Here is a 22,500-nt window from a genome sequence, read left to right as displayed (position 1 = left end):
CCGAGAATGGCCTGGAGATACGGCGGAGTTCTCGACCCTTTGCTGGCAAAAACAACCAACGCTCCGTTCAGTGCATCACAGAGGCCGACTAAAAACAGCAGTGAGTTAGGAAAGCGCTTCTCCGTTTCACCGAGCTCTTGAGGTGAAAAGATTCGAATAAAAAGTGTTCCCAGTCCAAATATTACAACAAACGACAGACTTGCAAAGGACAACACGAAATAACTGTCCACCGATCTCCCTGAACGACGTCCATTTGTAGAGTCGATCCAAAGAGGTAAGGAGACATTTTGACCAACTTGACCGGCTATGGCGATAAAAGAGAAAAACAAGTTTGCCCAGAACAGCGGGATTTCTACATGTCCTATTTTCACCGTTTTGGCTTTTCCGTGAAGAGATGCAGGGTGCGTGGAGGTTGGGAAATCGGAGGCTAGCCTTTGCATTGTGGCTCGAGAGACAGTGCTGTTGGAGGGATCCATCTGTTTGGACCGTGGAGGCTTGGTTTAAATATTGTGGCACTGAGCAGACCTGAACAATCTATACAAATTGTTTTCTTCCTCAGTGTTTCAGCTGCGCTCACTTCTGCTTTCGCTTTGGCAAGAACGGGTGCTCCTTTCCTGAAATCAATTGCGTCATACGAGTCACATGCATGTTGTTGTTGCGCAATTGACGTCATAGAGCTATTGTGGCTGGAGCGCATAAGGGCATTGAATTACGGGAATCACCAATGTTACACCCCATTTAGGGAAAAAGAACCATGGTGCAATCATAGTACACTAAACAAAACTGTTGTGGTTTGACGTCTTACAACAAAAGTTAAAAACAAGCTAAGTGATGCAAATGATTGTGTGATTTTCTTAACCTTGGAAAGTTAAGTCAAGCAAGACTTGCATGCATTACAGCGTATCCATATTTGGTAATTGAATCACAAAAGGATGCAAAAACACGTAATTTCTGAGAAAAAAATGAGTCAAATTTGAAGGAAGATCGTTACGTGTTTGGGGATTTTTTTGTCCAGAATTTGACAAGAAAGCAAGAGAACCGGCGAATCCCCTCTGGTCACGGACTCACCGACTCCTTTGATGTACTATGATCTGAGTGAATTGGATCGCTGATCCTGATCCAGATCACCCCAAAGGAACGCACACTAATGCTTTTCTTTAAGAAAACCCAAGATTGGATTCTAAAATCCAAAAACGGATTTTGCGTTTCTTTACTAAACAGATTAATCCAAGTGTCATAAAAGTTTCAATTTAATTGTGTGACAGTTTATCCTATTTTTAAGTTGCGTGATTCAAGGAATCTGGGAATAATAGAAATCGGAAGCACGTGCCTGACAGTCTCAAATAGTTCAGTCGATGATTACCAGTTAATTAGCACCAGATTGTAAACGCGTTTCATCCTATCAACAAAACATGTAAGCTTGCGTGTCAGGTAATGATATTCCGTGATCAAAGAAACTGTTGTAAGCCGATCAAATTAGGTTTCGCTAAGCTTCAATGAGTGCCGTATAGGCGTTGAGTCATTTTAGTACAAGTACACCGTCAGAGCGAGAGAGAAAAACGAATCTTTTGATCTTAAAATAAAATTTTGAAGTTTGCGAAGAACGACCTGTTGAATTGAGTAGTAAAGAAACGCAAAATCCGTTTTTGGATTTTGGAATCCAATCCATCGATTGGATTTTCTTAAAGAAACGCACTCTAGAAATTACTGTTACTCCTCATTTAGAGATAAACGGCATCCAAAAAATAACCATGATGTAAATTCAATTGTCACCCCTCTGTACATGCAGTCAAATATGTGAACGGTCGGTTGAACTAATCAAAATCAAATTGCTGTGGTGGAAGTTTTGAGTGTTTTTTTTCCGATTACACGACAAGAAAAGGTAATCGGATGACATCCCTGGTGGGTTACATGAACCAGAATTCGAGTTATCAGGGTACATTTTTATCAAGGGAAACGAAATTTAGTTCCAGGTAGCGGGGAATTCGATTTATCCGAGTTCGAGTTAACCGAGTTAAAATGACTGAAAAGTGGGGTCAAATCCAGGGAAAATGGGATTTTTGAGTGCGAGTTAGCGGGGGAGTTCGAGTTATCCGAGTTCGAGTTACCGGGGTTCTACTGTAGTTCGTCTTCGCTCGTAGTTCGTCGAGTGTCGCCAGGTAGCGTGATAGTTGTGTTATTTTGAACAAAATATGCTGTTCCTCGTCAAATGAAACCCGGAATTCTCAAGTTAACTATTAGAAGAGGCCAAAGCAACTTTAGCATTGTCTTTATTTTTGTTAGCTGCGAAGAAAAAGGCTCCTACCGTGTCGTTTCGGTAGGGCAGCTCAGTTTTGACTGCCGCTCGTACTGCGGGCGCAGCTGCCATATGCATGGTAAGGTAGACTTTTTCCTGTTCAATTTCTTTGAATCCCTCGTCCCATCGTCCGTACATTCCAAACTTGGGTCTGTCCGATTTTGCTGGCAACATGAAGCATCGATTATTATGCTTTATTCTGTTATACGTCACCATGAATTCCTAACATAAACGAATTGAGGTACCGGGCCTTCGACTATGCCAATATCATGACTGGGTGTGAGTCTAGGGTATTGTGCCTTCAAGTTATTGCAAAAATTCCAATCTTTTCCGGACAAATTTATTTCGTTTTCGGGTTCATGTTTGGTGAAATTGTGTAAAAACATACATTAGAAGTGAACAAGTGTTACGAATGCAATCAAACTACATTAGTTTTATATTTATTGGACTTATTGGTCCACTTTTCCTGACACTCGCTAATTGGTCAAAAAACGATTGTTACAATTTAGTTGGAAATAAAGTGCTGAAAAAAAAAATACGGCATTCTTTTGTAAATACAAATGATGCAAGAGACCGCAAACGAAAATGCTGCTGGTATACGTAGGATCTGTAAAAAATCTGATCAGCCAAAAATAGAAACATAACAATGAAGCAAGGCTGATTACTACGTAGAAAGCTTAACGCGGCAACGACGTCATAATGGAGTCCAAACTGAAAGCCAAGAATTGCAACTGTGTACAGCTGTTTTGACCTGGTGGGTCTCGTCAGCACGATGTAGCAGCAAAAAATAGAACAACCGGCTTGGGGACCGATTGTCTACGTTATGCTCATGGCAGTGACCTCATCAGATGAAATTAACAAATCGAATGTACGTGGTTTAGCGTTGTCTGTACTCTTATCGACAACGATCATTATCACAGTATCAACGTCAAAGAAAATGTTTTTTTCAGAGCGTGACCGGGAGCGTGACACACTGACGCGGGCAGCGTTGTCTGGACTCTTATCGACAACGGCAAATTAGCCAATCAGATTGCGAGACTAGTCAGAGCAATTGTGCTAAAACATTTAATAGACAATCGGTCCCCAAGCCAGTTTTTCTACTTCTGCTGCTTCACCGTGCTCACGACACCCAACCAGGTCGAAACAGCTGTCCACGGTTGCAATTCCTAGCTTTCAGTTTGGGCTCTATCGTGTCGTTGTCCGCAGTAAGCTTTCTACGTAGTGATCAGCCTTGCTTCATTATTATAAACTCTTTTGTATAATTTTTAAAGAATAATTAAGATAGAGGGAAAGAAAAAAGAAAGCACTTTAGGGGGCCTTCCACGGGGGTAGCATGTTCCCTTTCCCTTGAAAATTTCAGTTTTTCCCTTTGTTCCCTATTAATAAATTCAATTGTGTCGTAAAATTTTTCGTTTAAGTTGTCCTATTCCCTTGAAAAATTTGATCATATTCCCTTGTTCCTAAAAAACCCCCTGGGAGGCTCTCACTTTACTCCATGTAACGCTGAATAACGTACGCTGTGTTGCGGTGTGATGTAAGCCAAATTGTATAAATATATCATTATAACGGAACGTCTGTCTAAACGTATACGTAACCATTTTGAAACGTTCTCTTGTTTGGAGTGAAGTTGAAAGATGAAAGTGTCTCTTATCTATCGACAAGCATGTAACTTCATTTTGGGCTTCATTAAATTTACTCTATTGCAATTGTTAACAATTGAGGTGACCTTCGCTATAAGCCTGGTGGTTTTTTTGTAGGTCTCCTCGCCGTCTTTTTGTTTGTTACTGTATATGGGCTTTCTTTATTTATGGTGTGGCAGATAAAACATGATAATGATGATGATGATGATGACGATGACGATGATAATGATGATGATGATGATAAATTATAACTCAATAGAAACGCAGAGAAAATGTTATCTATTTTTTTTCAGAAAACACTATGAGAAAAACAAAGCAAAATCATTCGTTTATTTTGATTGCGATAATATAATATGCTTGTGCCATCATCGCATGTGTTTAAATCAGGATACAAAACAACGGATTTCTTTTCGAGTTTAAAAAAGTAAGAATTTCTACACATACTAGTTAAGTTTAAGAATAGCCGGTGGCCGGTGTGCGAAAAATACGAAAGCTCTAAGGGCTCTGTGAATCGTTGAAATTCAATAAATAAATTCATGTAATGTTCAGTTTTACGTGCGCCGCTACAAGGTTAATATAAAGAAGTGAACAATGAAGGCGGTGCATATACAGTGTTTATGTCTCGGGTAAGAGACGTTGCAAGAAGACCCTTTAAACGGTATAGCTTGACAAGCTGGTTTTGTTGGAGAGAAGAGGTTCTTCTGCACCAGGATCTGAATGGTACTGACTCACGGAATCGGAGAAGAAAAGCTCTTCTCGACGGCTTTCTTCAGGGTTTAGAGAAATCTCTGGCGCCCTACGAAAGAAAAATAAAAACAATCGCCTTAGCAGGAACCTCATCTACATTCTCGTCCCCAGAGCCTCCAGTTCTTTTGGTCACGTGATCGGCGAACTTGTAACAAGAGTTACACTGGGGACGAGAATGCCTTATCTCAAAGTTCTTTCTGTCATGCGCATTGCATATTTTCGGCTTAACATGGTGATCAATGACCAATGAGCATGACCGACTGAAAACGTTTGTCCAAGAGCAAGTAGAGACGTTAACGATAAGAAAAGTAAGTAGTCACTAGTTAAGAAATATTGCTACGGTGTCATGATCATCAATGTAAATGCGATGTGGTTTTTCGTTGTTATAAATATGGGGGAACTCCCATATATTCTGTTAAGGAAAATCACAGCTCGTCGTTTTTAGCAGATAACCTTTCTTTTCACGTTTAATGTCCAAAAGGTGATGGCTTGCCAATGTACTCTTTTCTACCTATCGTCGGTTTGGACAACAACCATTTTTAAGGATAATTTTTCAGTAAATTGTAAAATAAAGGTAAAATAAGGTAATTCTTTTCTTACCCCATGTTGTAGGCAAAAATGGCGGGAACCATGATTGCCAGTGCGCCGATGCTAAACCAAGTGCTCACATGACCCTCAGGGTGCCACTTGAACGGTGATTCGTTGAACAAAGTCCAGAAAAGAAAACCCAGAGGAGTAACTAGGGACTAACAAAAAATGGCAAAGGACATCATAATCTTATCACCGTTTAGCTTATGAACAGCTAGGTGCAGAATAAGTTTAACACACCTGAAAATTGGTCATATACCCTCCAAAGCAGCCCATCCCCCTTAGATGCCAAAGCTTAATCGTTTGCCTGCTCACTGAGCCCACCTCAGGAAGATTTTTTGCTGTTGCGACAGAAAGTTGTTAGAGAAATTTGGTCCAACTTAGGAACACCACGCGGTAATGACCTTGTCTCGCACGGTTTACGTTGTAGAAACCTTGCAAGAAGTCACGAAAGCAGCCCCACTATATGCGTTGCATATGCTCCAGAAAACAACCTTCCGAACAACTTCGCAACGGCTTGTTAAAACAGAGAAACAAAGTGGGAAGAGATATTGCTTAGTATAATACTTTAAACTGTGATAGGCGCTAACTAGTGTGTAATGTGTAATACGGATCAAGCGGTTTGGCTTCGAACCCTAGAAAAGATCTCTGTGTTGTGTTCTTGGGCAAAACACTTTTGTCTCACAGTGCCTCTCTCTGTCCCGTTGTATAAATGGGTACTGGGAATTTAAGAGATTTAAAGGGGGGAGGGGGGGGGGTAGGGGTAACCCTGCGATGGAGTAGCATCCCATTCACGGGGAACAGGAATATACCTAGTCGCGTTACGCTACGGAAAACGGCGGAGATAAGCGCCTGCCTCACGGGCGACTATGCCCAAAATGGACTTAATATTTTAAACAGAGGAAAATAAGGCGATCTCTTCTACAGTTCAAGACCGTTACTGAAGTAATTAAATAACGTCATCTTGTTTTATATCGTTTGTTCTTACTACGACAATGGCCACCCAAGTAGCTCCCTCCGTGTGTCTTAACAGATTTGCTGATCCAGCATAAGCACAAACGTACATGAGAATAAACATGGTTCCTCTGATGCCACATGTGGAATCACAACCTGCTGCGCCAAAGAAACATTGAACTCCAAACCACCAACTACAAAAGAAAGATAGGACTTCAATTAGACTGAGCTAGGGTCCCAAACGAGGATTCTTGTGGAATTCGTAGGCCTTTATCTTCTCAAACTCACTAAAACAATTAACTGTTGGTTCTTGTCCACGATAGGCTCAATGTCTAGTCCAATTGCGAGCCTTCGTTCTTTGCCCCAGACCACCACTCCGATGATAGCTAAACTCCAAAAATGGCTAGAAATCGAGCTATGTCCCTGGAGACCTGCGACTACCAGAATGAGATCCTAGAATATATTTTTCTCTTTAATGAATTGGCGAACAGACAAAATATTTAAAGAAGAAAACATACTTTCTTCGAAACTCGCTGATACTGTCAACGTTTCCATACCAAGGCAGAATATCTAGCCAGAAAAGCAAACCAACACAAAGAAGTTGATATAAAGAGGTCCAGAACAGGAAGTAAACCAAGTTGATTCTTCTTCTCGATATTTGGTTTTCCATCTTCACTCCTCGTTCAATGATGACATTCATAACGGTTGCGGGTACCTAGAAATGTCAGAGGAAAAAACCTAGAGCTCGAGCCGTTTATACCACGTTACAATGAGATAGCGCGGGTGATTTGAGCGGCCTGGGTTCGAGCCCTGACCAGGGTCATCGCGTCGTATTCTGCCTCCCAATTCAAATACGTTTCCTGACTGGAGGAGAACGTGTCACCTGCGTGGGTCAAACCTCATTAACTCCCAAGGGCGAACAAAACTCACTAACTCCCCAGGGAAAAAGACAACCTGAACTTTCGACTCGCACGTGATCAGGCCGTGCTCCTTGAAACCGCGGCCAATTTGTGAGTCAGCCGGCGTCAAGCAAACGATTCTTTCGCAGTTTTTTTTTTTCTTTCTATTTTTGAGTTGGGAGGTATAACAAAATACTTAATGACTGGCCCCGCGCCGGGAAACAGGGAGTTTTGTTTCCCCTCGACCTCAATGTTCCCCTCGGCTTTGCCTCGGGAGAAGGGTCACGGGGAAGCAAAACTCACTGCTTCCCTTGAGGCCAGTTATTAAGTGCTAATTACTCACACAGTGCTTCTCTCCACCCAGGTGTATAAAAAAGGTAATAGCGGAGCTCCGGCGGCCTCAAGGGCCACCAAGCGGAGCCCCATACCCATATAGGAAAGAAAAGGAGACCCATGAATTGATTTTCTCATGATTATCATGGCTAGCGGTGGGCGCGTACGAACGACGACGACGGAGTCCCGCAAGATGGCGGCCATGCTCCAGCTAAAACGTTAACAGAGACATGCAGCCTTGATTTATAGCCTCCTTCTTAGATATTGGACATCCATGTTATGGTCAATTGACACCTGTCAAAACAAGGTATCCGCTGACCAGTATCATGTGACCATATCGCGGGCTCAAGTTTTGAGCTCATAGCGGTAACGTGTTTTTTTTTTAGTTGACCGTTGATCAAGAAGTGGTTTTCTATTGGATCACGGGCTCATGTTAAGTTAACTTGTTGTAAACGGGGCCGGGTTGTTCGGAAGCCGGTTAACGCTAACCCAGGATTAAAAGTTAACAGAAGTATAAATAATTATTGTATACAAATGTTCTGTTTTGTGTATTTTGAGATTATTCAAACTCAAAACAGAAAGCCAAACAATATATAAAACCTCACTGCAAAGTTACAAAACTAAAATCAAAATTTTCGCTTAAGCTAGATTATCTTAACCGGGCTTTGAACAACCCAGCCCAGGAGCTCCGTTTTTAGGCTTAGCTAAATCTATATATTAGCGAATTATTGCTGGGGGGGGGGGGGTAACCCTGGGATTGATCATCTAGCGAGAAGTACAAATACTAGTCGCTTCATGCTACAGAATCCGAGATCAGCTTGGGCCGAATGGGCCACTGGCCTGACGCAGAATTTATCTTGCCCATATGACAATGAAGAAATAAAAAAGCTTATTATATAGCTAGCTCCGCGAGCGGGCAAGATGAATCAAATCCTGCGCTCTGATTGGCTACCCAAGCGGGCAAGATGGAGCTATCTTGCCCGCTCGGGACTACCCGCAGTGTCCCGCGAGAAAAATTTCCCCGAAAGCAATATAATAAATCCTTTATTGACCAAGCTTGTTCGGCTAAGATGGCTGGATATTGGCCTCGTTCTTTTTTTGCGAGTTTATGGACCTCGACTCCGTCTCGGTCCATAAACTCGCAAAAAAAGAACTTGGCCAATATCCAGCCATCTTGACCTCACACTTGGTCAATAACCCATATATTTTACTTTTACAATGAGAATCAATTCGGGAAGTCGCCTTTTGCCTCCCTGTCTAAAAGAGTCTTTGTGCGAAACCATTCATGTGAAAATGCGTTCCGCCTACAGGTTCATTTTCATGCAAATCAAACTCATTTTCATGTGAAAGATTTTGCATGATGACTCGTTTTGAAGCAGAGGCACAAGATAACAACCGAAATGCGTATGTGTACAAATTACTTACAAATCCAAGCATGAAAATGAGAGGCCACATCACTCTTGAAACGCCATGAGCTTCGGTTTTTGTTTTCTCCGCTTTAGGATCAACACTGGGAAAAATTGTTGGAATGAGGCAAACAAAAAGACCGACAACTACAGCGAGACCACAGAGCAGCTTTAGAAGTGTCGGCCTCTTTCGTACGATGAGCACCCTGTGGAAAAAATAACAAAACGATCTTAGACACTGCGGCACGACGGTGGAATGTCTGCTAAAAAGACCATTAGTTCGTGCCTGTGAAATGCTACCTCTTCGCCACACAGAATACATACTTTATGATCTGTCAAGGGAAACTTATGAAATAGTCATCTGTTTTTCAACAGCGCGATTTCTGAAAACGAAAAGGCTGGTGCTAAAGGAATCGCCACCTTCGGCTCGGCTCGGTTCGGTTCGGTACCTTCCTGTGCCGCATAGATCGGTTTTCAATTGAGACTAAAACCAAAACCAAAGTATTGACTCTGGGCAATCACAAAGGACATAGACTATCCAATAAACCAATCAAAACTCGAAGCGGATACATGTAGGTGACGCGAAGCGCTGGAAAACGTATGTGAGCGAGACTCGATTGGTATTGGTTTTACTCCTGATTGGATGAAAGCTGGCACGATTTGTTTTTTAGGCCAAGCGTGACTCAAGCGTGTAGCGTTGTAATGCAAAACCAATTACTTTTCGACACAAATAAAAACAACTCTAGTTTCTGATGCGGCTCAAAATCATTTAATATCACATCAAAGCAGAGCAATGTATTGCCTTTGGAATAAGGCTAAACAAATGTTTGATCATCGCACAGCTTGTTCATTGCCTAGCTGTGATTGCTAACGGAAAAACTCACGAGTCAAGTTGCGTTTTAGGTCGCTCCTTCTTAGGAATGCACTTCCTGACAACCGTGAAACTTTACTCCTACTTTTGGAAGTGGCCACTAATCGCGGACTTTGTTTTCGAGAATCTTTTCTATAACGAAATGATCAGTTTACCATTCCGTTTTCAATAGGGAGCTTAGGCAAACCATGACGACGACGGCAACGAGAGCGTAACAAAGCAAAACGTTAAATGAGGAAAACATGTGCACTGCGTCATAAATCTTAGTACATTTCTTTGCCGTTCTCTGCGAAACAACAACGTGATATGAGCAAGTTCTGCGTAGTCTGGGGAACGCGAACGACGACGGCTTATATGTTTTTCGTATTTCCATTTGGAATTGAACGCTGTCATTACATATTTTACCTGAACAAGTTTATTTTCCATTTTCTGTCAGTTAAACAAACACATCGACACAAAAAGAACAAAGTTTTATTGGAATGGGGTAATTGAGTGCCATTCGACTGTCTCCTGCAACTCATAGAATGACTACATCAAGCCATCCGTGGGCTTAAAATAATGAATTGCAGAGTCGGGGCTACTCCCTTATATGGGCCATATAGGTATGTGCGGTCTTTAAGGGTAGGGTTTTCAACCGCTTTGGTCATAAATAGGGTATCGATTTTGGCCACTTTGGTCTTAAATAGGTTATGGTTTTAGCACTCTAGTCTTGAATTGGGTATACTTCTTAGAAGAAGCTACTTTTTCATTACTATCAATAAGACCATCAACAAAAGCCCTTCATAACTTATGTTTACGGCAACTGTGCCAGCCGCATAGGTCATAAATAGGGTATCAAATTTTTGGTCAGGTCATAAATAGGGTAGCAAAAATCGCAGATTTTGATCATATATAGGGTAAGGGTTTTGGGAAGTGGGCAGCACACCCCCACCCATCTTTTCTGTGAGTACCTCCTCCCCCACCCCCCCTGCCAGGATTGCAGTACTACGAGGTAAGGACGTAAGACTGGCTTCCACTGTAATACAATGGAAGTCCGTCTTACGTCCTTACCACGTTAAATACGGCCACTTTATTCTGGTCCGAATAAAAACTCAGTCAGTCATTCATTTTGTTACTTAAAGAACCCCTTTGATTCGGCCACCCAGTAAATACGGCCAGAGTTTTGTGGCCCGTTGGTGACGGATTAACGGGGTTCTGCGCGCGTGACGCGGGATACATCGCGTGATTTCCGTCTAACATCGCGTGATGCCTGCATGTCAAACTACGGCGCTTTCCACATTCGCATCAATTTGGGCCCCGTCCATAGTACGGCGGAGGAATTTGAAAACGGAGGTTTCACTCTGAAAACGCATCAAATGTTTTCCGTCCTCAACTAAGCCTGAAAAATTTCAAAACGCAATAATCACCGGTCATTTTGGATTTGTTTTACCGCGAGGAAACATCGGTCAGGGAAATCACGTGATTACATAACCAGGAGCCATAATCGGGGACGGCGACCGTAAGCGCGCGCTATTTCTAGTTTTGGAGCTGTCCCTATGATATGGGACAATTTTTCTATTTTTAGAACAAATTGCGTCATCATGTGCGGTACACGCGCGTACACGCTGCGAGGATTTTTGCGGATGTAGCGCGGGGGAATGGCTTTCGAAATTTCCGAAATGTTTGATGCTTTTGGCCCACAACTCAATACGTTCATGTCTGTTGGAATTTTACTTCAGAATTTTCGTCGTAAGCTGCTCCAGTTTGAGTGAAGTAAGACAGTGTCACTGACCATGTTATGTTCCGCTGCTTCTTTTACAAGAGCTCCGCATTTAATACTCCACCCTAAGTTTCACATATGTTGAAGATTAACAGCTTTTCCATACCTCAGCAAGAAAACTAGTTGGATATTATTATTTTTGGATATAGCAGCGTTTCAGGACTACAAAGTTTCCCTCCTCTTGCCACATGCTTGCGAGGATTTCGCCAGAGTCTATCGCGACCGAAAAGTAGAAAAAAAATAATTGCAAGTTTCGCCTGAATTGTAAGCAACGCTTGATGTTTTATTAAGGCCCAATAAGTGCCAATGAAGTTTATGTCTGTAGATGCTGCTCAGGTTTGTTTGTGTAAAAATTCAATAAGTTGTCTGTCGTTTGTCGATGAATAAGAGCGCCAGCCGATGTGTGTTTTGTACAGTCAGTAAAACATGACAAATTGGACTCTCGCACTTTCGCGTGAAAACGTACATCGAACTCAGATAATATCTCTAGTTTTTAAATATGTTTAAGGTTGATAAATGTTTGAGAACATATTAAAAGCTTAGCTCAAAATATGTGAATACAGCAGAAATAATCGGCAAAGTTACGATGACGCTTTTTGTAATCAACTCGAACAATGATTTCGATTTTGTTGGTTGAGTTATCACAACTCCTTGTCTATTTTATTTTCGCAGTGTAAAATTTCACTATGTTAAAGAAACACAGATGATGTTAGCAGCCTTTTGGCGTTGGTGAAAATTGTTTGCAGCATCTCAGCACAAAAGACAACGGAAGAAATCTTTGTCAAGATTTGTTGACAATTGAAAACACCGACTCGGACTTGAAAATGCACGCGCTGCACTATGCAAAAACTTTTGCAAACTCGGCAAACAAAGAGAAATATTAAGAAACTACCGAAAACAGGTTTTGGTTATGATTAAGCATCGTTTGAGAAACTCTTAAATTAGCTCGATACCAGAGTAAAGAGTTTTCTTTCATAACTTTTCTTTACAGACCAAACGCAAAAGCTTACGCGTTCAACTAGCGCGAGCATAGATTTAATATTCATTCACAGCGCGAAATTGAAGTCTTGTTTTGGACACTAAAAAACTCACCTTTTCCATTAGCTCAGAGCATAAAACTACATATAAGAGCACTGGTTCTTAGTCCCTGCCTTATTCCCTGCCATCGCTGTGAAAAATCTGCAAGAGAATCTCGCAACTCTCACCATTTGATCACGCAACGTGACAACATCCACGCGAGAGCCCCCGACATATGTGCGTGGATCCGCGCGGATATATGACGTCAGGATGGTGCAATTTGTTCTAAAAATAGAAGAATTGTCCCATATCATAGGTGCGCGCGGATCCCAAGACTTACGGTCTCCGTCCCCGATTATGGCTCCTGTCACAACGCCATCGTTTTCGAAAAGCTTCGTTTTCAAAATATTTTTTGTCCACGCGAAAAAGAAAACCCGGCGTGTTTGAAGAGCGCTTTCGAAAAGCTCCGTTTTCATGACGGATCAGAGTGGACGGTAGGCCTAATCGTAGAAATAAAGCTGCGTTTTCAAATTTCTCCGGCGTAGCGTGGACGCGGCTAATCACTCACCTGAATAATATGGTTAAAGGAATCCCGAAGTTCCCGAGAATGGCCTGGAGATACGGCGGAGTTCTCGATCCCTTGCCCGCAAAAACAATCATCGCTCCGTTTAATGAATCAGAAAGGCCGACTAGAAACAGCTGTAAGTGAGGAAAGCGCTTCTCCGTTTCACCGATATCTTGAGGCGAAAAGATTCGAATGAAAAGTGTCCCTAGTCCAAATATTACAACAAACGACAGACTCGCAAAGGAAAACACGAAATAACTGTCCACCGATCTCCCTGAAAGATTTTCATTTTCATTTGTAGAGTCGATCCAGAGGTAACGAGACGCTTTGACCAACTCTTTTGAGTATCGCGAAAAAAGAGAAAAACAAGTTTGCACAGAACAGAGGCATTTCTTCACATCCTATTTTCGCCGTTTTCCGCGGTTTTTCGCGACGAGATGCTGGTCGCGAGGACGTTGGGAGATCGGAGGCCACTCTTTGAGCATTTGGCCTGGAGAAAGTGCTACTGGAAGAATCCATCCGTGACAAGTTGCTGTAAATCCGGTGGCACTGAACAATCAACTCACAGCGAAGTATTGTGTTTTTCTTTTTTGTTCAGTGTCCCATTTGCTTGGCAAGATGAGATACTCATTTTGTGAAGATTTACTTGCATCGTAGGAATCACATGTCATGTAGGAACTGAATTTCAGACATCGCTGCACCAATGTTGCAACTCATTCATAGACAATCAGCATGCGCACATGACTTTCACCCCTCTGTACATGACTCGCAAACAGGGAACCTAAGCTAAGTACAACGGTAACAGCAACGAGAACGTCACATCAAAGGCTTAATGAGTAAAACAATGGCAGTGAACGTTGTAAATCTTTGTACATTTACATTTCGTAACCATCCTGTGCAAAACAACGTCTCTGTATTTCGCAAAACGCGAACGACGGCGGGCAATTTTTCGTATTTTCATTTGGAATTGAACGATGGCATTACATATTAAGCTAGAGTTAGTTCTGAGGCGGACAGACGTACTGAACAGGTCTAGGCATCTGCGAAATTCGACGGGAAAATGTAAATTCATGTTTTTTTCTCCTAGGTGTCGTCTTTGACGTCGTCGTTGTCGTTGCTTAATGCATTCCCACATAGTCTTTTATATTACTTTTGAAATAAAGAAATGGTTAACAAATATTTGATTTACTTAATTAAACATTCATTGAGCGAAATTTATGAAACCTACCTGCGAACTTTTGTTTACAATACGAACGAATCGAACTGTTGTAGGGTACAAGCATAATTACGTCACGCCATCCGCGGGCTTAAAATAATGAATTGCAGTATACAGTGGAAGCCCGTCTTACGTCCTTACCACGTTAAATACGGCCACTTTTTTCTGGCCCGAATAAAAACTCAGTCAGTCATTCATTTTGTTACTTAAAGAACCCCTTTAATTCGGCCACTCCGTAAATACGGCCGGAGTTTTGTGGCCCGTTGGTGACGGATTAACGGGGTTTTGCACGCGTGACGCGGGATACATCGCGTGACTTCCGTCAGGTATCCCTGCGAATGTCAAACTTCGGTGCTTTCCGCGTTCACATCAATTTGGGCCCCGTCCATAGTACGGCGGAGGAATTTGAAAACGGAGGTTTCACTCTGAAAACGCATCAAATGTTTTCCGTCCACAACTAAGCCTGAAAAATTTCAAAACGCAATAATCACCGGTCATTTTGGATTTGTTTTACCGCGAGGAAACATCAGTCAGGGAAATCACATGATTATCATAACGTCATTGTTTTGAAAAGCTTCGTTTTCAAAATGTTTTTTGTCCACACGTAAAAAAAAAAGCCGGCGTGTTCAAATTCCTCCGGTTTGAAGAGCGCTTTCGAAAAGCTCCGTTTTCATGACGGATCAGAGTGGACGGTAGACCTAACCTTAGAAATAAAGCTATGTTTTCAAATTTCTCCGGCGTAGTGTGGACCGGCTAATCACTCACCTGAATAATATGGTCAAAGGAATCCCGAAGTTCCCGAGAATGGCCTGGAGATACGGCGGAGTTCTCGATCCCTTGCTCGCAAAGACAATCATCGCTCCGTTTAATGAATCACAGAGGCCGACTAGAAACAGCTGTAAGTGAGGAAAGTGCTTCTCCGTTTCACCGATATCTTGAGGCGAAAAGATTCGAATGAAAAGTGTCCCCAGTCCAAATATTACAACAAACGACAGACTCGCAAAGGAAAACACGAAATAACTGTCCACCGATCTCCCTGAAAGATTTTCATTTTCATTTGTAGAGTCGATCCACAGAGGCAACGAGACGGTTTGACCAACTGTTCCAACTACCGCGAAAAAAGAGAAAAACAAGTTTGCACAGAACAGAGGCATTTCCACACATCCTATTTTCGCCGTTTTCCGCGGTTTTTCATGAAGAGAAGCTGGCCGCGAGGACGTTGGGAGATCGGAGGCCACTCTTTGTGCATTTGGCTTGGAGACAGTGCTATTGGAAGAATCCATCCGTGGCAGATTGCTGTAAATCCGGTGGCACTGAAAAATCAACTCACAGCGAAGTATTCTGTTTTTCTTTTTTTCTTCAGTGCCTCAGTTGCATCGCAAGATCAGTTCACGCACACGTTTTAACGAGCGCTTGCGCTCCTAGGTGTCGCGTGGTTAAATAAAGTATTGTATTGTATATTGTATTGTAGTTACTTATTTTGAGAAGATTTATTTGCGTCATGCGAATCACATGACATGTAGGAACTGAATTTCAGACATCGCTGCACCAATGTTTCAACTCATTCAAAGGCAATCGGCATGCTAAAAATAACTATGGTGTGCACATGACTGTCACCACTCTGCACATGACACGCAAACAGTTAACTTAAGGACGTTCGCGCGAAAATTTGCCAACATCGATTTTTTTCTGAGACTTTTACCACTGTAAGATGATGAGTTAGCTTATGTCAGAGAGGTAAAAAAATGGGTGATCACCGACTTCGTTCTGGAAAGAACATCGGGCTTCGTTAGCGAATAAGGCCACAGTGTCTGTAAGCCCAAAAATATTGCAATTAGATCTTTGAAGTGAAATTTTCTCTGCCAAATATTGTTTCAGTGGACTTATCAAGTGAATTTAGTCAACTGGTGAGGTTCCTTAAAGAACAAGTTCACAGTTAGCGACCATAGTTTACGGGCCTTGCAGCCGCAAGATGGCAGGATTCGATGTCCCGTGGACAGAAATCTTGAAATTTTTTTAACTTCCCACATTGATTTTTTGTTCATTTTTGGACAATGTGGAGATAATTGTAAATAAGATCTGTTTCTGGAAAGAAACGTAGGGGTCACCAAACGTCCAACTGAAGATCGTTAAATCCAGGCAAAGCCATAGCAATGGCCATCTGTCCTATCATTTTGTTACTTAGCGCGCTCTCATGCATGACATGGCATGTGAATTTGCGTGCGCAGTAAGGACGCGCAGAAACAATTAGTGCGAACGTCCTTAAGCTAAGCACGACGGTAAAGAAATAAAGAAATGGTTAACAAGTATTTTCTTCAGTTAATTAAGCATTCATCGGGCGAAATTTATTAAACCTGACTGCGAACTATTCTTTGTAACACCAACGAATTGACCTGTTATAGGGTACAAGCTTAATGAGGTGACTGGCTTAGCACTATGCCATCATTCACAGAGGACGAATCTACGGTTCATGTATGTCATGTGCTTTTATCACCTTTGTACCTTCAAGGTGCTGTTAAAACTGCACCATTTTCAAGTCAAATTTATTTGGTTTTCGGGTTTACTGTTTGGTGAAATCATACTTAATGGAGGGGAATGCTTATGAAACCCGACAAAGTTCTTTGTTGTATGTTTTTATTCGCTGTTTTGGCCTTGACCGTGCATAAAACACAATAGTTGTTTTCTACTGACTGAAGAACCAACCAATAAAAACGTTTCGGTTACATAATTCATGCAAAAGATTGTGCACTGTCGTGGACCTTCCAACATAAATCTTGGCGTCTTTTTTTCTTTTTGTTTTTTTGCTCCTTTGAAGTTTGCAGGGCTTAATAACCATTCCCCTCTATTAACTAAGGTGAAATTGTGTAAAACCATGCGATACAAGTAAACAACTGCTACAAATGTAATCAAACTGTATTATTTCTATTTATTGGTCCATTTTTCAACGCACGCTAATTGATCAAAACGATCGGAAATAAAAATGGCGTTCTTTCGTAAAATTAAAAAGGAAAAACACTAAAATCCAGGTTGCAAAGCTTTCTAGCTGACATATCGCTAAATATCGCTGTGTTGCGCAGTAATACAAGACAAGTTCTATAAATATATACTTCTGTGTAAACATAGCCATTTTAAAAACGATCTCCTTTTTAACTCTTTTTGGAGTGGAGGAGAAAGATGAAACTGTCCCTTAAAGAAAATGCTTTCTATTCTTCTTTCCAGAAAACACCGGGAGAAAGATAAAACCATTGGTTTATTTTGATTGTCTTGTGTAGTTTGGTTACGTCACCATTGCGTCAACTGCTCATGCTAGTCTTGTGTTTCTATCAGGTTACAAAACAATGGATTCTCTACCGAGTTATAAAAGTAAGGATTTTAGCGCAAGTTTTCTTACGAGATGTTTCCTAAATTGATGCAAGTCACTTGTTTCTTGCAATGGTTTCAAAGTAGCACACCATTTGCAGTATAAAATTATCGAAAGGTGTTCTTTTTTTATAAAATATTCATCACTTCTTAGTTCTACTGTCTCTTAAAAAAAGCACTTCCTAAGAAATAAATTAATTAGTTCTAATTATTCATGTTCAGCGAGAATTGCCATATTTGGGAGTACTTATTGCTATCACAGTTGTCGATAGTCACGTGTTGTCCGCTCTTGACGTCTTTGCTGTCCAGGCAGAGTCCTGACTGTTTGTGACGCAGTGTACGTTGAGGTGTGTGCTCCCACAACTGAGAAACAAATAGACACAAATAAGTCTGTAAACAGACTCTCCAGGGGATGGAGGGTTGGGGCGGGAGGGAGGGGGAGGTTGGGATTGGGGGTTTAAGAAACCCCTTCTATTCTATTCCTATACCCCCTCTCTCCGCTCTTTACCCTTCACGCTTCCCTTTCAGTATATCCAGGATAACTAGGGGTAATGGCCCGGACCCTTCTATCCTACGACATTTTTTGTGACGCAACCTCGATCCCAGGCTCTCTATCCTCAACGACAAAGGAGGCAAAGGAGGGAAAACCTGGGATCGAGATTATTTGTGACGTACACGACAGTCGTAAATGAGTGGTAGGTTTGATTTACACGAAACAACTCATGCAGTAGGCCTGTCGTAAGCTTATCACGTGCGACAAAGTCGTACCATGTAAATCGACCCTTAGGGACACTTCCTTTTTTTAGTATGGTTACCGAATTTGTTATACCCAAAAAGTGCAAGTCACAACCCTTGCCATGCTTACATCCCCCCCTACCACTACACCGCCACATAATTACTCTCGCAGTGCTTCTCTCCACCCACGTGTAAAATGGCTACCGACGCGAATTGTAAGCAAGGTTACCCTGACAAAACATTGGAGGATAATTTGCGATAGCACTATTATTAACCATCTCTGTTCCTTATTGTCTTGCAGCTGCTTTGCTTATTAATAAACTGTGACATTCATTAAAATACGTTCTAATACTGAGGATGAAAATTAGCCTTGCATTTCCGTGGAATACTATGCTCAGAAACTTCGCTACCACAGGATAACCGACCTGTTTGTTGTCGTTGTCTCGACAGCCCTCTATAGCTACTGGCTTCCCAGGAGCGGAGTCTTTTAATGCCAAGCACATGTCACGATGGCGGACGAAGTTGGTTTTCGTTAGAGCCCATTCCTGGAGAAAAACATACGAACTGTTTGGAGAAGTAGACAACAGTCCAAACTTACATTATTAAAAACTGGATCATTGGATAATGTAATTCAAGAGTTTTCATTGGCTTAGCTAACATGGCATGAGACAGTAGACCAATTGTTGGGCAATTTCCAAAAAAAATTTCCTGCACTGCAAAAACTGCTGAAGGCACTGAGAGCCAAGGGGAGAAAAATCGAGCGAGTGCTTTCTACCATCTAGGTCCTATTTTTGAAGTTACAAAAGTTCCTGTACACGTTTTTCCCCGCCAAAAACAATCATGCAAAACCTAAAAGTGAGAGAAACATTTCATGCCCCAGAAAACTGCCCAACATCCACACCCCCCTCTTCGCCTACGCCGCCCCCCCCCCCAAAAAAAATAATGGTCCGTCCCTTGCAGCACAGGGGAGGCGCAGTGGCCTCGTAGTTAGTGCGCTCGTCTCCAGATTGAGCGGTCCGGGTTAGAGCCCCAGCCGGGGACATTGTGTTGTGTTCTTGGGCAAGACACTTTACTCCCACAGTGCCTCTCTCCACCCAGGTGTATAAATGGGTACCGGCGAACCTAATGCTGGGGGTAACCCTGTGATGGTGTAGCATATCATCTAGGGGGGGGGGTAGAAATACTCCTAGTCGCTTCCTGCTACAGAAACCGGAGAAAAGCGCCACCCTTACAGCAAAGGATTTGTTTGTCACGCCATGAAGTAACACAATACCTGATTTCCTGCCTGTCCGTGACAGTCAAACATGCCGACAGTACCACCGGCTTGGCTACCAAGTGTATCCAGACATTTCTTTCCTTGTTTCAGTTCACCGAATGATATATCTTGAGACTCCGGAACTCTGCAATGAGAACAGGAAGGACTTGGGAAATAGATTACGATAAACTACAACTACTTGATTTTCAAATGTTCTAAGAGAAGAAGTGACATATCGCAAAAAGAAGGGACGAGTAACTAGGAAGAGAAGTTATCTTAACTTTGACATGAACATTCCGACGTAGTGTTGAAGCTCTGTCAGCAATGGCAGAATCAATGCGTAAAGTTCAAGTTAATCTTCAACTTTACAACAGGTTTAGGATTAAAAGTTATTCGAAGTAAAATGTTATCAAAACGTTTGTCACTTCTTACGTTTTGTGTAGTTTGAGCTTACTCAAGCTCAAAACTGAAGGACGGACAATATCTCATAAACAGAAAACCTCACAGAAAAAGTAGAAAACTGAAAGCAAAATGCTTGCTAATCCTGGGTTAATTTAAACAGGCTTTGAACGACTCGGCCCAGGGGCCCGTTTTTCGAAGGTGCCGAAAGCCGTAGCAAAATCTCAAACCTGATGATTACAGAGCTACTTTATTCACAAATTCTTGATATAAACAGAGGTTCCATTCCGTACAAGAAGTTTCAGGCGTATACACCTGTCCGTCTTTAAATACCGGTTAACTAAAAATCGCTTTTCGGGCCCGAAAGGTTTCCGGGGCTTTCGAGAAACAGGCCCCAGGTCTTCAGTTCAAACACCAGAGTATTTGAGCAAGATCTGTATAACGACTACCTTATTACATGTTATTATATGGCTAGCTCCGTGAGCGGGCAAGATGAATCAAATCCTGCGCTCTGATTGGCTACCCGAGCGGGCAAGATGGAGCTATCTTGCCCGCTCGGGACTACCCGCCGTGTCCCGCAAGAAAAATTTCCCCGAAAGCCATATAATAAATCCTTTATTGACCAAGCTTGTTCGGTCAAGATGGCTTGATATTGGTCTCGCTCTTTTTTTTTTTTGCGAGTTTATGGACCTGGACTCCGTCTCGGTCCATAAACACGCAAAAAAAGAACTTGGCCAATATCCAGCCATCTTGACCTCACACTTGGCCAATAACCCATACATATTTTCGCGACACGTTAATTTCGCGAATTTCGCGATTTAAAAAAAATCGCGAAATTTAAGTGACGCGAACAACAAATGTCGCGAACATAACATGACGCGAAAATTAAGTGACTCACATTATGTTACTGTTAACACACAGTTCAGCCGTTGCGTTTTTGTCACTTTAGACGTTACTATAATTATATACTGAACCTTTCATAAAGTCGGTTTACTAATTCAAGGTCATGTCTAAATGAAGTACTCGAAAACGCGAAGTTATAAAGTCAGTCAAAACACAAAATTTGTGCCAAATCGCGGGATTTAAGTGTCGCGAAATATGCGCACTTCAAAATCGCGAAATAAACGTGTCGCGAAAATTTCATGTAATAAGGTATTAAACCAAAAATTTCAAGCGAACGAATCATTAGCCTGCTAAGCAGACGCTCTTTAGGCTCGTCACGCAATCTTCCTCCTTCACGAACGTTCGTGGAAGAGGAAGATTGCGTCAAACTTACTGAAGTTCAGGATAGACGTTCTCCAAATACCACTTGAATGACTTGCATTGAAGACGCTCTCGCAGCTCTTTCCTTGCCTTTATACTAAAAACCCGAAAAAAGAGGTGATTAAACAACAGCACTATAAGGAGTAAGAGTTGCTTTGATAAACAGCTAGCGCTCTCGAAACGTCAGCTCTTCCTTTTACTCAGCTTATATTGGAAGAGCTTCTACTCTCTCCGCCACTCAAAGAAGAGCTCGCATCCTCAGGTGCAAACAAAGAAATACTTCTATTATATTGTCCAAAGAGGAGGAAAGCTCTTCTCTAGCCCACTCGAAGAAGAACATCTATTCTCTCGGCCAATCACGGAGGATCTTCTAAAACACTTCTCTTCTTTCATCCGATCAAAGAGTTTTCATTCTCTCAACTAATCAAAAAAAGTGCTTATATTCTCTCGACCAATCAACGAAGAGCTTCTATTCCCTATCTTCTAATCAAAAAAAGACTGCCATTCTCCCCTCCACTCCAAGAAAATCTTCTGCAGTATCCCCTGTGATTGTCGTCTCAGCTAATCAGATAAAGTTCCAGATACCGTCTCTTTTACTTTTTTTTTTTTTTTTCAATTTCAATTACCTGCCGTAGTTGGCACCTCTCGCCATCGGGCGAGCAGCATAATAAAATCTCTTGTACTCGTCCATCCATACTTCAGCTGTACGACGAGTATTCCTACAAAAACAAAGGAATCCTGCATGAAGAACTGCAATGTGGGAATTTCTGTCTTATAGGAATGGTATTCAGCACTGGCATGAGGGATATTATCCTGTTATTGCCTTATCAATGCCATCCAAAAGGACTAACAATACTCTTGTCGCGCCCTAAATCCCTCTGTCGTTTGAAAGACGTCAGCAACAAAATCCACATTGATGACGTAGCTCTAGACAGCCGTGTAACGTCTCTGATTGGTAGTTACTCGTGCGCGAAAATTCAAAACAACCAATCAGAGATCCAACCTACAAGAGAGGCAAAGGAGGGGAGAGCCTGGTATCGAGGTTAGTAGAAAATTCAAAACAACCAATCAGAGATCCAACCTACAAGAGAGGCAAAGGAGGAGAGAGTCTGGTATCGAGGTTAGCAGAGATCACGGATCCCTGTGAAGCACAGAGCTACAACTTTCGGCTCAAATCTCAAACTTTCTGTCAGAGGG

The 22,500-nt window shown here is 42.0% G+C and overlaps 3 protein-coding genes across 3 annotated transcripts in view; all 3 read right to left on the bottom strand.

Moving 5' to 3' along the window:
• Positions 1 to 1,042, bottom strand: part of LOC145486069 (crt homolog 1-like) — a 9,278-nt gene extending 8,236 nt beyond the window's left edge. Inside the window, exon 1 of the mRNA XM_081464777.1 lies at positions 1 to 1,042. This exon is cut by the window's left edge and continues 33 nt beyond it. Within this exon, the coding sequence (XP_081320903.1) occupies positions 1 to 476 (476 nt within the window). The 5' untranslated portion in view covers positions 477 to 1,042.
• A 1,653-nt stretch (positions 1,043 to 2,695) lies between these two features.
• LOC145486068 (crt homolog 3-like) lies at positions 2,696 to 15,742 on the bottom strand. Its single transcript, XM_081464776.1, has 6 exons — positions 15,057 to 15,742; positions 8,883 to 9,069; positions 6,744 to 6,940; positions 6,260 to 6,419; positions 5,284 to 5,429; positions 2,696 to 4,732 (listed from the first exon to the last, which is right to left on the bottom strand). The coding sequence occupies exons 1-6, from the start codon at positions 15,572 to 15,574 to the stop codon at positions 4,588 to 4,590; spliced, it is 1,353 nt and encodes a 450-aa protein (XP_081320902.1). The 5' UTR covers positions 15,575 to 15,742; the 3' UTR covers positions 2,696 to 4,587.
• The window catches only part of LOC145486067 (polypeptide N-acetylgalactosaminyltransferase 2-like), a 17,193-nt gene continuing 10,434 nt past the window's right edge, over positions 15,742 to 22,500 (bottom strand). The window contains exons 11-15 of the mRNA XM_081464775.1: positions 21,930 to 22,022; positions 21,317 to 21,400; positions 19,660 to 19,786; positions 18,812 to 18,931; positions 15,742 to 18,014 (exon numbers count right to left, since the gene is read on the bottom strand). Coding sequence (XP_081320901.1) covers positions 17,856 to 18,014; positions 18,812 to 18,931; positions 19,660 to 19,786; positions 21,317 to 21,400; positions 21,930 to 22,022 — 583 coding nt within the window. The 3' untranslated portion in view covers positions 15,742 to 17,855. The remainder of the gene's footprint in view (positions 18,015 to 18,811; positions 18,932 to 19,659; positions 19,787 to 21,316; positions 21,401 to 21,929; positions 22,023 to 22,500) is intronic.

This window comes from Orbicella franksi, chromosome 4 (genome assembly GCF_964199315.1).
Source record: "Orbicella franksi chromosome 4, jaOrbFran1.1, whole genome shotgun sequence".
Taxonomy (NCBI): domain Eukaryota; kingdom Metazoa; phylum Cnidaria; class Anthozoa; order Scleractinia; family Merulinidae; genus Orbicella; species Orbicella franksi.
This window is presented reverse-complemented; position numbering and strand designations above follow the sequence as displayed.